We start from the raw sequence: 13,898 nt of genomic DNA, 5'->3' as shown, positions 1-13,898 counted from the left end.
AGCAGCAGAAGAACACCACACACACACACACACACACTGTTGCATTGAGGGAGAAGGCTGGAAAGAGGGCCTCTCAGATTTCAGCCCTCCCTTCCCTCCAGCTCTCGACCTGCATGATGTCAGACCAGCAGAGCTCATGACCAGTCTGCCCCCAACATGTGCGGTCACTCCGTCTGCAGCATGCTGGGATTTGGCGTGGACCACGTTATCGGATGTTACAGCTTGCTGTTCTGGTCTTGACTTGCTGTTTTTCCATTAGCAATGTCCTGATAAGACACTGTTTGGTGTCACTGACATGGCCTCATAGTAGTTTTGGATCAAACCCTTCCATTAAACTTTGTGGATTTCCAGAGATAGATGTACATTCAGGTGCAGGGTTAGTGTTTTAGAACTGTATGTAAGTTTACTTTAAGTAGATGCAGCCTATGCACTTCTTTACATGCTCTTTTCATATCTAGGGCAAGTTCAAATGAAAAGGGGAAGCGGATTCTACGTTGTACATCTGTTGTGAAAGTTAGAAAAAAAAAGGGTTAGGTCCGTTTCAGATGACGCCAACCACGTTTACGTGCACATTCTTCTTCTCTGTCGGATTTTTAAACATCTGATTGATGTTGGATCAGCTGTTTACACAATGTGATCTAAATGGTTCCTGTATATTCTTTCTGTTCATTCATTATGTTTGACACAGGCTTTTACAACCATCTCAAAAACACATTTTTTTATGCCACTAAACTTCTTAACCACTTTTACTGTTAAAAACCTGTTGTTGTTTATATATGACATGCAGCATATCTGACCGTGTATTTCCTATTATGGAGAGGAACAGAGATATCTATAGTCATCTGACAGGTTTCTCACTCAGCCAATAGGTTCTCAGTGAACTAAGGTTATACCAGCTCCTCTTAAGGAGGCTCCTCTTAAAACTATGAAATTACCTTATGAAATGTCAATACTGCTCTGTCAATACACCCAGCCTAGGCATAGAAAGCTTAGGATTACAATATGTATAAATATATACATCTGAGTTTTGAAAACACTCATCCCATATAAAAAATGCATTTTAATTTAAATGATTGCCTGGTGGTCTGTGGAGACCTCAACCTATGTAAGATCTTGGTGTTATTCTCTGGAGATGTGCTAAACTAAACCCTCAGTAAAATACAGTGTGTGTGAGCTGTTTGACTCTTTGGTGTGTCCTGAGCCCTGTCCTCATCCTCTGTCTTGTCTCTTCCTTTTCCTCGTCCTCCCACTCCTCTTCGCTGCAGATCACGCAGCTGGACCCAGCGTCGACCCTGCTGGAGGCCAAGCTCTTTCCCCAGGAGACGCTCTTCCTGGAGGCGCGGGAGTAGCACTGCCCCCCGCTGGAGAGGAGGACAACCCAAGCATGGTCCCACCGTGTCCAGAGACCACCCTCAGACTCTCTCACACACACACACACACACACACACAAACACACTTTTAAAACATGGACGGACACAGATACACAGATATACGCACACACACACTCTCACTCAGACACATACACACGCCCCTGTGGATTGTACATGAATGCGGAGTGTACAAGTTGGCACGCAGGAGCTCCTCACAAGCACACAGTGAAGACAAAACATAAAACACACACACACACACACACACACACACACACACACCACTCACCGTACACGATTTTTGCCGTGTTTTCTTTTTCTTCTTTTGTCAGCCCACATTTTTGAAATGTAAAAAAAAAATGATAATAATAAAAAAGAAAAACATACAAACAATAACTAAAACCACGGTGCAGAGTTGGTAGATCAGCATTCTGTACAAGTACTTCCCACTAAAGGCTGCTTCACGGACTCCTCATTTTTTATTTTATTTTTTTCAAAACAAAATCGGTTCTCGGAACCGAGATGTTTTACCAGGAGAACGCTGGACACACTCTCCGGTTTCATTGAACCCTTTGTCCCCTACTCTTCTTCTTCATCATCATCATCACCATCTTCTTCCCATGGTCTCTTCTTGATTTTCCACCCTGTTCCTTTTTAAGTTTGCTGTATTAGTTTTAGTTTGATATACATTATATAAAAATATATATGAACATGCACCCATCTGGATCCACACTCTATTTCCAATATGATGCTAAAGGTTGGTTCTAATAGAGAGTTGGGTTGTTATTTTGGATGAAGACATGGACACCCCTCTAACCCATAGTTTCTCTGCAAAACCAACTCCTGGGGTTCCAGTCATCCCTACAGAATCACTTGGCCTCAAGTAATATGGTTTGATTATGGTAATTGAATGTCAAAGAATGCCTAAGCTGCAATGCATTTGGGGGAAGAAAAAAAACTCTTCCTTTTTTATCAGTCTAATAGAGCAACAAAATGATCATTTATTCTTATGTTAAGAAACAGGACTGAAGAGGATCTCATTAGACAACTGTAAGTATATGAATTTTACATCCAACTGTGGGCACTGCATCTTCCTGGTGATGAAGCTAACGCTTCCTGGGTCTGAAGTTATACCAGGGTTTAAGCCCCCAAAGCCAGTGGAGGACAGTGTCCTGTTTGTGTCCACAGGAGAAGACAGCGAATGGCTTGAGGAATTTGATTCATTGTTCTTGTTTTGCAGCTCTGTTCTCCAGACATGGCTAATGTGGCTAACTGCATCAAAGGCTAATTTTCCCAGTTCAGCATTGAGATTAAAGGCTCTCTGCTCCATCTGCAGGGCTGTTTGTTTGAAAACATGGTTTGGGAAGATGTGATTCAAGGATGAGGTTGGTGGCGGGCGGGGTGGAGGGGGGTCGTAGGTGTATGTTCATTGTTAGTGTAACATCCATTATGGGGCAGTCGTGGCCATCGACTACGGCTTCGGGCTTTGAACCGAAGGGTTGGCGGTTCGATCCCCATCCAGTAGGAACGGCAGAAGTGCCCTTGAGCAAGGCACCTAACCCCTCACTGCTCCCCGAGCGCCGCTGTAGCAAGGCAGCTTACTGCTCCGGTTTAGTGTGTGCTTCACCTCACTGTGTTCACTGTGTGCTCTGTGTTCTGCAGTAAAACACACTCAGACACTTAGCCAACCTGCAGGCAAGACTGTGCGATGTGCAGCAGCTTCTGCAGCTCTCCTGATTCTCACGCAAGCTGCTCAGTTTTGATGTGTTCACTGAGTTGGACTTCCACATGGTTATCTCTCAAGTATGCACTGCTGTTACTGTTCACCCCTGACACGCCTCATGGATCAGCAGACTGCCAGTCCTCCAACTCAGACAAGAGGGTTTTTTGTTTGTTTTGAGCTCTATTTAAAGGTGTTTGTCAGTATAAGTAAATCAATTCTGCCCTGTTTTTGTTTTGTTTTTTACTGCAGGTGTGTCAAACCACATCAGTAGTCTACAGAATGACACAGTGAACACTCACTAAAAACTTGCAATCAAGCTTTTATAAACTAAAAACAGAACGTTTATTATTATTTTAATTTACTTGTGGTACCTTCAATCTAGGCCTAAGCTTAATTTGGTTCGTGAACAAATCCACATCTTATTTTTTAAAAACATGCCTCACATCAAGAGTTCAGTAACTAAGCTTAGGCCTTATGCTCTAAAACAACATATTTTAAACGGTAAACAGTCTGCGCTTTGCGACGGCCAGGGAAAGGTGAGGCGCATCTTTCGCAGCTGAACGGGTCGCCCTTATGCTCGCCCATGTGAAACGCATACGGCTAATTCTGTCCTCGGGGAACGGCGTTTGCTCAACTATCCCTGCAATGCGCAATATTACAGTTTCAGCCACTGTATGGCTTGACTAATGCACAGCGGCATCTTAGTGATGAACGTGTCGGAAATGCCCATTAGACGTAATGGCAGGGCTTTCTACTTGATCCAGCCTGTCTCCTGCTCATCCGTCGACTTTAGGCTTGCAGCTGTTGGCAGATTGGCGTGTGCTTAAAGAGGCCAAGTCTGCAGTTTGTGGGAATGGCCGGCATGGAAATCGATTACAGCAAGCTATAACATACAGTCGAAAACGGATAGATGGAAAGCAACAAGCAGCAGAAATATTTATCTTTCTGTCTGATAACGGTTTCTGCTCTTATGCCGACCTGAACAAGTTACTTTGGTTCTTCTTTATACCCTAACTGAATTCCCACTGAAAGACTTTAGTTGCAAAGAGAACACTGAAATAAATTATAATAATTTATGTACATTCAACACCGAGCAGTATTTGTTTGAAATTACAACCGTGTCTGCCACTTTAAGTCAAGTGATAATGTGTTTACCAATTGCATTGTTTAGCCTATTTAAAATTGAATTTTCCGAATGTTAATGCTGACTCACTAGGCTACTAGCTTTGTATTTATTATTTGTGCTGTTGAAATAAATGCCTATTTTAAATGTGAAGTGGCCTAGGCTAGTTGTAGGCTAGTGGTGTAAACGTCTCACACGCAAGAATTGTCTTTCTTGAACTAAATTATAGACTGAAACAAAACTAGGCCTGGTGATACTGAGAACATTAATTTGCCAACATTGTTAATGCTATTTTCGCTGACCCTTCCTTTCACTCGGATCATTTAAGTCGGATTTACGGTGCGGTGGTCAGTGGTCAAGCAGCAGACATCTCAATCAGCAGCCAGCGCAGTCCGTCACTCAAAACTGCCATGCTCCAGCTAAGAAGCGCTTCCTTAAATTCCTTGGCGTGGCCGTGGGGCCTGCGTCGCCGTGACAATGGAGATATTCTGTCTTCATCTGACACAGAGGCTCTGCATCCAACATCAGGTGGTGACTTGATCCTTCAGCAACAATAAGGAAACGTTCAATAATGTTTAACCAGCTCTCCGAGGGTCAAGAATGTCAGCCCCTGGTGAGAGAACAACATTCCTGACGCTAGTGATTTGGCCTTTGATAGTGGTTCGGATCCCACTGCATTGGGGCCTTTTTAAATGCGCTCGCTCAGCGATGCTAGAATCCCAGACCAAACTAACCTGGAGGGTCACTCAAAGTTTACTTTCTCAGCAATCCTCACCACTCAAAGACGGCCAAAGAAACAGAATCTATGCGGCTTAAACAGTCGGGCACAAAAGGGGGCTCGTTTCTTCCTGGGATGCTTGTTGGAGATGTGTGTGAATGGGGGGCGGGGTGGAGGGGGGGCAGAGACGTGGGTTTAAAAAGAAAACTTTTATTTAGGGGAGAGAAGAGGGGAAAGATTTTAAAGCTCAAATGCTAAATGTGTGATCGGGACGGCGCCGGAGGATACTTTGCTGGTGAGGTTTAAAGTGCGCGGTTGCCCAGACTCCCGTGATTAACCCGTCCTTTCAAGTCATTGGCCGTTGTTTGGCATGTCAACATTCAGTGCAGTAGGCTTCACTCATTAACACATGCCGGACTTGATTCACTCGGCATGCATCTTAACTATAAATATATGTATATGTGTATGTATGTATATGTATATGTGATTACAAATGGTGCTGTTTGCTGATATTAATGAGAGTATTTGAAATGAAGACAATGGGTACAAACTTCCATTCAAATATTATGTAGCCTATCTTCCTGCACTAATAATATCTAAATGGCCATACTACACATAATGGTTATTAGCCTGCTCTACCATCATTAGGTTGTGTAGATTAGCCTACACTTGCAAAAGTGTGGTTAGCCAACTTTATGACAAGCCTATTTTCACTCACATTAATCATATTCGTAATGTAAAATTCAAAACCGAAAATTATAATAATTTCCTTGGATGTTTCCACTTAGATACAGGTAGGCTACAGTTTGTGGCATTTACTTTTAATTACACTTACTCTATTACAAATGAAATAATAGCTGAGAAGGCTATCGATAATGTTTTTAAAATATAATTTCTTAAGGTTATGAACAGGCTACATCTTCATAGCATAATAGTTTGATATCCCTGTACACAAGGCAATGGCCTACTGTTGTTTTAGGGTAATTGTAGCCTAGTGTTAAATAAAATAAAATACAATTTGAATAAAATTATAAGCGACAAGGACTGCCAGTCCCAAATGATGAATGCACAATAAGATAAGTAGAGTTGATTTGGAGGAGTAGGCTACCCCCTCGCATTCCTGCCCCATTTCCTCTTTTCTTTAAATTTAGAATTAAATTGATAGAATAGTTTAAAATTAGCTATAAAGGCTTAAAATATTATATTGATGAAGGTATAATAATAATAATAATAATAATAATAATAATAATAATGTCTTTAATATGCTATCAGAGGCTGCAAAGGTTTTCACAATAAATCATACATTCTATAGAAGTATTATCATAATAATAATAATAATAATAATAATAATAATAATAATTATATATATATATATATATTATTATTATTATTATTATTATTATTATTATTACACTTTTTTTTTTTTACTCGGTATTATTTGCCTGCAGCAGTTCTGTTTGTTTAATGTGCACAATGCAACCCAGGATGTCAAATCAAGAGTTGAAATAATTTTAAAAAGGGAACAGATCACTCAAATAAAACCACAATTTATTTTATTCATCTCACACCGTCCCCTCAAGCTCTAATTTATATATAAAAAGTGTGGGGAAAGTAAAAAAAAACTCCAGCGGTGTTCGGATTATGGTAGTGAAGGATAAAGCCTTAAATGGGGCTAAAGGCGCTTGAATGGAAGCACTGGCGTGCGAACTGAAGCAGAGTAATAATTGCTTCATAATTGTGTTCTTTTCCCTTTGCGGAACACCGTATTGCTGCAGAGCTGCACGCTCGGAATCGAAGCGGTTGTGACATTTAGGAGGCCGGTCTTTGTACCGAACACTTCAAGTTTAAAAAACAAGGCCAATTGAGGCGGCGGGGCTCAAAGCCGGGGCCATTGTGAAGGAACACATTGAGTTTGGATTGGGGACAATGGTGTTTCTCAAATTTCTTGCAAAAACCCTCTAGTCCATCTGTGATCCCAATGAACGCTCTTTCACTGGGTTCCCTCCTTTCTCTCGCTCTCGTTTGCAAAGGGAGGCAGATGTGGAGGGATCGAGCGTGCATTTTAATTGGCTGGTACCTGAAAATACACTACACACACACACACACACACACACACACACACATTCATTCTATGCGATGGGAGTGGTCCGTCCGACACGGCTATCCATAGTAGGCTAACCATAAAAAACTGAACTGATTGATTGTTGTCTCCATCCTGAACATCATCTCAGTTTCTTTGAGGTGTGACCATTTCTAGATCAATTTTGGTATTTCGATGTGTAGGCGAATAGTTAGGGATCCTCAATGGGACTTATGTGTTTGTTTCTTTTAGTTGCACGACACGTAGCCTAGGCCCATAGTATTATAATGTATAATAATGTTTTATTATTATTGACTGTTCTACTCATTCTACTGAATTGGAATCTATGGAAAGCAGACATCAGTTTCCTATTATGAAATAACTACGGTTTAACACTATGAACTTGTAAACCCTCGTCTTGGTGATACGGGCTTATTTTGTGCAGTTATTCTAAGGCTTTGTTCCCTGCCTTGAGGGGATGTCTCCATTCACTGAAGTCTCCTTCGCTGCGCGGGATCTTTTCATGTGCGCAAGAGGTTAACAACCTAATGAGTACTTGGTGAAGAGATGAAGCGTATAAATACGCACTGTTTTCCCCCAACGGGCAGCAACGGCTGCCCGGCCCTGCTCCTACCGCTGCTGCCCGCAGCGCGCTTTTACACAGTCAACCATTTCAGCGGGAGCCCCCTGGGAGTGAGCCCGGGTCCAGCAATGACCGGCCGGGGCAGCAGCAGCCAGAGAGAGGTCGCCAGAATACCTCACCGGGGTGCTGGAGGACCAGCAACATGCTGCTACATATGTTGGGTCAAGCATCGCTTTTGTAAGGATTCACAAAGGTGTACAAACCCAGTCGTCTGTAGCGTTTCTTTTAGAATGGGAGCCTGGCATGGTTTTCATTATGTTCAGGTCGGCTGAACTGTTCAAAGATGCTGAATTCATTAAATGCCCACAGTCACTTTTAATTGCCCAGGGACATTTAATTGGAAACTGGAGAGCTATCCATTGAAAGGAAACTAGTTTTGAAATATTGACGCTTCAACATTCTAACTTTATGAATACACCTTTGTTGGTAGGCTATTCCAACTGATGAAACCTAAAGTAGGCCTATAGGCCTTAGGATTCACTATTTGAAAATACACAGCCTATGCGCCCATGTGCTTATCACGATAGTTGATTAATGTTCTAATTAAGACAACCGGTCAAGAATGGGAAAAAGAAAAAAAGACGCCCCAAAACAAGCTAAAGTTACAGCAGCCAAGTGCCTGCCAAAGTTGAAATCAATCTCGTCTAGTTTGGCATGTTATCACCAGACCATGCAGCTTAAACATCCACACCTACGTGCCGTTTCATAATGAGTCCTGCATTAAACCTTCAGTTGGGGCGATTTTCATTCAAGTGAGATCGCAACCGAGATAATTACTCTGAATGTCAAAAAGATTTAGTTTAATATCATCTCTATTAGTCTGTTGGTTAGATAATTAAAGGCGCGGGTGAAAGCAGCGGGAGAAACAGATGGCATTTGCTTACAGTGATTCAGTGTGTAAACAATGGGATGCTAGCGACAGGAGGATGTGAAGATTCAAAGGCACGACGGAGGAGGAGGCCGACAGGAGTGTCCGCGTCCAGCTCCTGGAAAACGCCAGGGAAATATGGAGAGGAAGGGACGACGCTCTGGTGTCAGTTGAGCCTCTGGCTGCATGTTCGTAGTGTGTAAAATAATGCACAGCCCATAGGCCTACAACTTTAAACTGTCAGACGTTCGTTAATTACTATGGCCACATTCCAGCCAGTTCCCCAAATCACTATAAAAGCAGAGTAGTTTTCTCACATACCTCCAAAACTGTTTTATCAGGAACAATAAAAAGTAGTGTAGCCTAGGCCTATCATGGAAACTTAAAAACAACACCGTCCCTAGTTTCCAAAATGCTAATGTCTCATTATTCTGTAGGCTGTTCATACAGAATTACCTACTTTGTTTTTTCCGTTGTTTTTATTTATATCTATTTTTATGTAGACCTATAGGCCTATCTTTTTTACCACTCAGTAATTGTCCTTAAATAATGTTGCAGCTATAGAACATGTCTACATAAATATTGTTTATCTAGGCTATATGTTATTATGCATTTTTTTACACATTTATGATTTTGGGAGAAATGCATTATTTAGTAGGATTATTACAATAATAAAAAAACAACTCTACGATAACGGCCACGAAGCAAAACGTCTCCATTTCGATAGAACGAGTTGATAAAGACTTACAAGGCGAAAAACACCAGATAAATTAAGATAAATCTCTTTTCAAAAGTGCACTTCTGAAACATCAAAGATATCACAGCAGGGATTTTTCTGAAGAAATAGTAATACTAATAGTTGTAGTTATAGTAGTAGTAATAATAATAATAATAGACCTAATAATAATGCAATGATATAATAAATATAAAATATTATAGTCTGCTATGCTACTTCCCTTATTTATAAAGCTAATCTTAAGAATAAGAATAATTATTTTCCATTTGAAATATAGTTATTTCTGTCCATCTATATAATGGAGGCTTTCTATTTAAGATGTGATCACTGATCAGTCTTTATTTTACATGCTTAAGGTCAAGAGTTCGACTTTTAATAATTACATTTAAGGAACTGTGACGACAAAACAAATTCTTCGGCACTTCTACATAGGATTTAACGCATCCTTTAGGTGACAAACTATTGGCTAAAAATCGATATAGTTTACAAAAGTATTCAGCACACACATGTATAACTTACAGTTCTTAAACCTTTCACTTTTTTTCGCATGTTTCTTTTTTTCCTTCAACAGTATGGGAGAAATTGCTATATTGAATTTTGATATGAATTACAGGTTTGTCACCATAACAAAGAGACAAATTCAAAGAGAATTCCTGGATAGTGTACGGTACAGTTTCGATATAATTCACTTAATTATATGTTATCAAGCTATGTTATTCACGTGTATTGTCTCCAAAATCATTTCCTTTCGCGCGTCTAATATTGGTCAGATAAAAATCGAATATGATCCAAAGGTTAACCTGCTGTTTTAAGCCACTTACCTTGCCAAGTTACGGAGCTCACGGCATGCCACAGCCACCTGGACATAGTCCCCTAAAAATAACTTAAAGAAATGCACAACGCTTTTTGTTTTCTTTTATCATCTAGCCTTGTTTTTCGTACAATACACAACATGTCAAACTCTATGGAACGCCGAGCCAAAAACGTAGGCAAACTAAATTGTTGATATTCTCAAAACAAAAGTTTATTACCGACAATGAATCTAGAAACAAACAATATTTTTAGTTTGGTTCGATGTTTTGAGCAATATGTTGTACCTCTGCAGGATCTTCTCAGATTCTAAACAATTGTTTTTTTTTTAGAAAGAACTCAGGTGGACACAGTTGAAAAAAGGACAAGCCAATCAGATTGCACCTTCCCTCTTTGGCCAATGACGGGCACCACATTGTTGTCAAATTTGTCTAATGAATACGTAGGCGCAACAATAGAGAGAGAGAGAGAGAGAGAGAGTGGGGATCTGTATCCAGTGGCAATCTCTTGAGTAAGTTAGTGTGTCACGCCACTGCGAGTTGCAAGCTCGTCTACTCCTGGCGCATTACTAAAGGCGAACACTTTGGAGTTTCGAATTGAACAGCTAGAACAGAACTTTCGCTGGGACAGCCTCATACAGGCTTCTTTTAAATGTTTGCGGCTGGGCTCTTCTCCAAGATTAGTTTGTGTGATTTTGGTCAGTGCGTCGTGTTAAAATCAGAAGAGACTTTCAAATAATTGTCACTGAACGAATCTCCGAAAGACTGCTTGGAGGGTCTGGGGGAATGGTGAAGAGCACTATTCAACTAGTGCGATACGTTCGTCACCTTATTTGATCGATTTTCTACTGTGCTGCTTTGACGCAGTAAATTCTTGATGGTGACAAATGCTCTTTTGAGATTCTCTTCCGTGTTACGCACAAAAGTTAACGTGTAGACAGGAAAGTCTCAGACTTATCGATTGAATATTCTCTGAGGGGAGAGAATGGATCTTAGAGCAGATATTCAATCGGCCCAGGCAGGATCTCAGGTTCACCCCGGTGCTGCCGCGGCCGCCGCTGCTGCTTCTATTCCGGTCTCCATGGCCAGTAACCTGCTTCGAGCACCGTCGATCTTGCTGCGCGCCACGGAGAAGTATCCCCGCACGCCCAAGTGCGCCAGGTGTCGGAATCACGGCGTGGTGTCCGCGCTGAAGGGCCACAAGCGCTACTGTCGCTGGAAGGACTGCATGTGCGCCAAGTGCACTCTGATTGCGGAGAGGCAGCGCGTCATGGCAGCCCAGGTTGCGCTCCGTAGACAACAAGCGCAGGAGGAGAACGAGGCCAGAGAATTGCAGCTTCTTTACGGCACAGCCGAAGGCCTGGCCCTGGCTGCCGCCAATGGTATCATTCCTCCACGGCAGAACTACGAGGTGTTCGGCTCTATCAACAACGAGAGCAGCCAAGGTAAGCGGCTGAGTTGCTGTTATAGAACATGATTTGCAGAATGACAGTTTTATGATGGTATTAACTGTTGACTCTCTAATAAGCTCCCCATTACGATTTATTTATATACTCAGGAACGTCTAGTAATTTGTTGACATGGTGCCAGTTAATGTCCTATAAGTGATGAATTTAGTCGACAATGCCCAATATTAATAAAAGGAGAGGCCATGGGCTTGAACGGGCGTTACATGGGCAAATTAAACTACAATGTCAATGTTATGATTGTGTTTGTTTAGTTATTCATTAAAGAAAATGTTTTTCTTGTTTTATTTTATAGACTCAAACATCCAAAAGTTTGAACACTTTCCGAAGAGCCATATTTCGGGGCCAATGTCTTCACAGCAAACCATGGGAAAATCCGTTTCCACAGATTCAGAGTCAGTGCCTGGCATCTCCTCACCAGACGTGCGCCACGGTTCTGGTTCCGAGAATGGAGACGGAGAGTCGTTCGTTAGCTCTCCCGTGTCCAAGCCACTTAAAGACGGCGAGGAAACCCCTGGATCCATCAGTCCACTGGGCACTGACTCCGGCTCGGAAACCGACAAAGACGACCAAGACCCGTCCTCCACTTCCGCAGCCTCCAGGCAAATGAACGCCATCGATATTCTCACCAGAATATTCCCCAGTCACAAGCGCAGTGTCCTGGAGCTGGTCCTGCAAGGCTGCGGTAAAGACGTGGTGCAGGCCATCGAACAAATCTTGAACAACAGTGGTCAGCCTAAAGCCCCCGAAGAGACATGGAATGCGGAGAGGCTTCTGCAGAGCACACAACCGCCTATGTCATCCACGCCAAGGCCCATGCTACCAGGAGCCATGACGCTCAGCAACCGCTCTGCCTTCTCACCTCTGCAGCCAAACACGTCTCACTTCGGTGCCGATCCCAGCACCTACTCCCTGGGCACTCACCTGGGCCTGAACCCCCTTCGCCTGGCGTACTCAGCCCACAGCCGAGGCCTGGCCTTCATGACCCCGTACTCTACAACTGGGCTGATGCCAACGCTTGGATTCAGACCGCCAATGGACTATGCGTTCAGCGATCTCATAAGGGACAGGACAATTTTGCACAAAGACCAGGGGTACACTAACGGACTCTACGGCCCACTGGTTAACAACACCCCGGACAAACAGTGAATACGCTATCACAGACAGCATATGGGAGTGAATCAGAGGACATAATTGTTATGTATATAAGAGTGTTCAGCAAGCACCCACAATCTTAAACACTTACTGTAAATATTGTAATTTCTGTGTATCCGTTATGGTTCCCTAAAGATATATGTGAAAGCAAAGACGTATCTAGACATGTTTCAATCTGTAATTGATATCTGCTATGTCCAAGTCGGCATAATTTGCGGCTTGACTTTTGATGTGAGTCGCAAACTAATGTGTTGGATCAAACAAGGACTCTCTAATGTGTCTTTTCAATAACAGAGCATAGGTCGGATGGAGAATGTGGGCCTATCGAAAAAAATAAACGATATTTTCCAGAATCACATTTTTATGTTTGCTACAATCCTTATAGATGGTTATAAATGGAGAGGTTCAATGTGGTTATCGTGCAATGAATTGTCTGTTCATGATACCTTTTTTAAACAACAAAAAAAATATGACTAACATTGTTGTGCGATCTAATTGCTGGTATGTCAACCGACACAACATTAATCTGCAAAACACTAAGACATATCTTAACATTGAATTTATTTTATGTTTGTTGAAATATTGTAAAATAGCCTAAAATGTATTGCCTCAAATAAAACTAATGCCATTTGGCACTCCATGCCAGTTTCTTTTCCATTTCTTTTCACCTGCAATCTTTAAGGGCATATGACATTTTCTTCACACTGTCCTTTAACACCCTTGTGAACACACCTTATGAAAGGAAACCGTCCCAATATTGCATCGCTACCTTCGAGAGAATTATGAGAAATTCCATATGAGAGAATTTACATAATGCGTTGGCCAAGGTGCCCTATACTGGCAAACAGTCGCACTATTAGCTATCCATATAGCTAAAAAAAATAACGATTATCAAGCCATATTGCGTCTTCCAGACGTAGCCAAGGCTGCAGCCTATTTGAAATAGCTACCTGACAAATACTATAATGTCTCTTCGCCATTAGTTCGATTTATTTTCTTCAATGGTTGTCCATAAACTGTCATTGGTTGCTTATTGTAACAGTTTAATGCTATAGCTTTTGAGCCTATCGTTTATTTAACTCTGATGAGTGAATGACTTTAAGTGGTGAAGCGCAGCGCCTCATTGCCACGCAGCACCACTATGTAGCCCATGCATGTGCTCATGGTCAGGCGGCTGAGAAGATAACAAAAGAGGAGTTCACTGTATATT

General features: G+C 41.9%; 2 protein-coding genes across 3 annotated transcripts in view; both read left to right on the top strand.

Annotated features, from left to right (window-relative positions):
* The window catches only part of faf1 (Fas (TNFRSF6) associated factor 1), an 86,924-nt gene extending 84,841 nt beyond the window's left edge, over window positions 1-2,083 (top strand). For both annotated transcript variants that reach the window (XM_048251633.1, XM_048251632.1), the window contains exon 19: window positions 1,266-2,083. In XM_048251633.1, the coding sequence (XP_048107590.1) occupies window positions 1,266-1,349 (84 nt within the window). In that variant the 3' untranslated portion in view covers window positions 1,350-2,083. The remainder of the gene's footprint in view (window positions 1-1,265) is intronic.
* Window positions 2,084-9,659: 7,576 nt separating this feature from the next.
* dmrta2 (DMRT-like family A2) lies at window positions 9,660-13,328 on the top strand. Its single transcript, XM_048251494.1, has 2 exons — window positions 9,660-11,512; window positions 11,829-13,328. Exons 1-2 carry the CDS (start codon window positions 11,053-11,055, stop codon window positions 12,680-12,682), a joined length of 1,314 nt encoding a protein of 437 aa, XP_048107451.1. The 5' UTR covers window positions 9,660-11,052; the 3' UTR covers window positions 12,683-13,328.
* The last annotated feature ends 570 nt before the right edge of the window (window positions 13,329-13,898 follow it).

Source organism: Alosa alosa, chromosome 9 (assembly GCF_017589495.1).
Source record: "Alosa alosa isolate M-15738 ecotype Scorff River chromosome 9, AALO_Geno_1.1, whole genome shotgun sequence".
In the NCBI taxonomy this organism is placed as follows: Eukaryota; Metazoa; Chordata; class Actinopteri; order Clupeiformes; family Clupeidae; genus Alosa; species Alosa alosa.
Note: the sequence above shows the minus strand (reverse complement) of the source record. Positions and strands in the feature narration are given on the sequence as shown.

Bases quoted from the DNA above. Each gene is read 5' to 3' on its own strand.
- dmrta2 (XM_048251494.1), top strand. From the start codon at position 11,053: ATGGATCTTAGAGCAGATATTCAATCGGCCCAGGCAGGATCTCAGGTT. The intron at 11,513-11,828 runs GTAAGCGGCTGA...TTTATTTTATAG, and splicing joins CAACAACGAGAGCAGCCAAG to ACTCAAACATCCAAAAGTTT.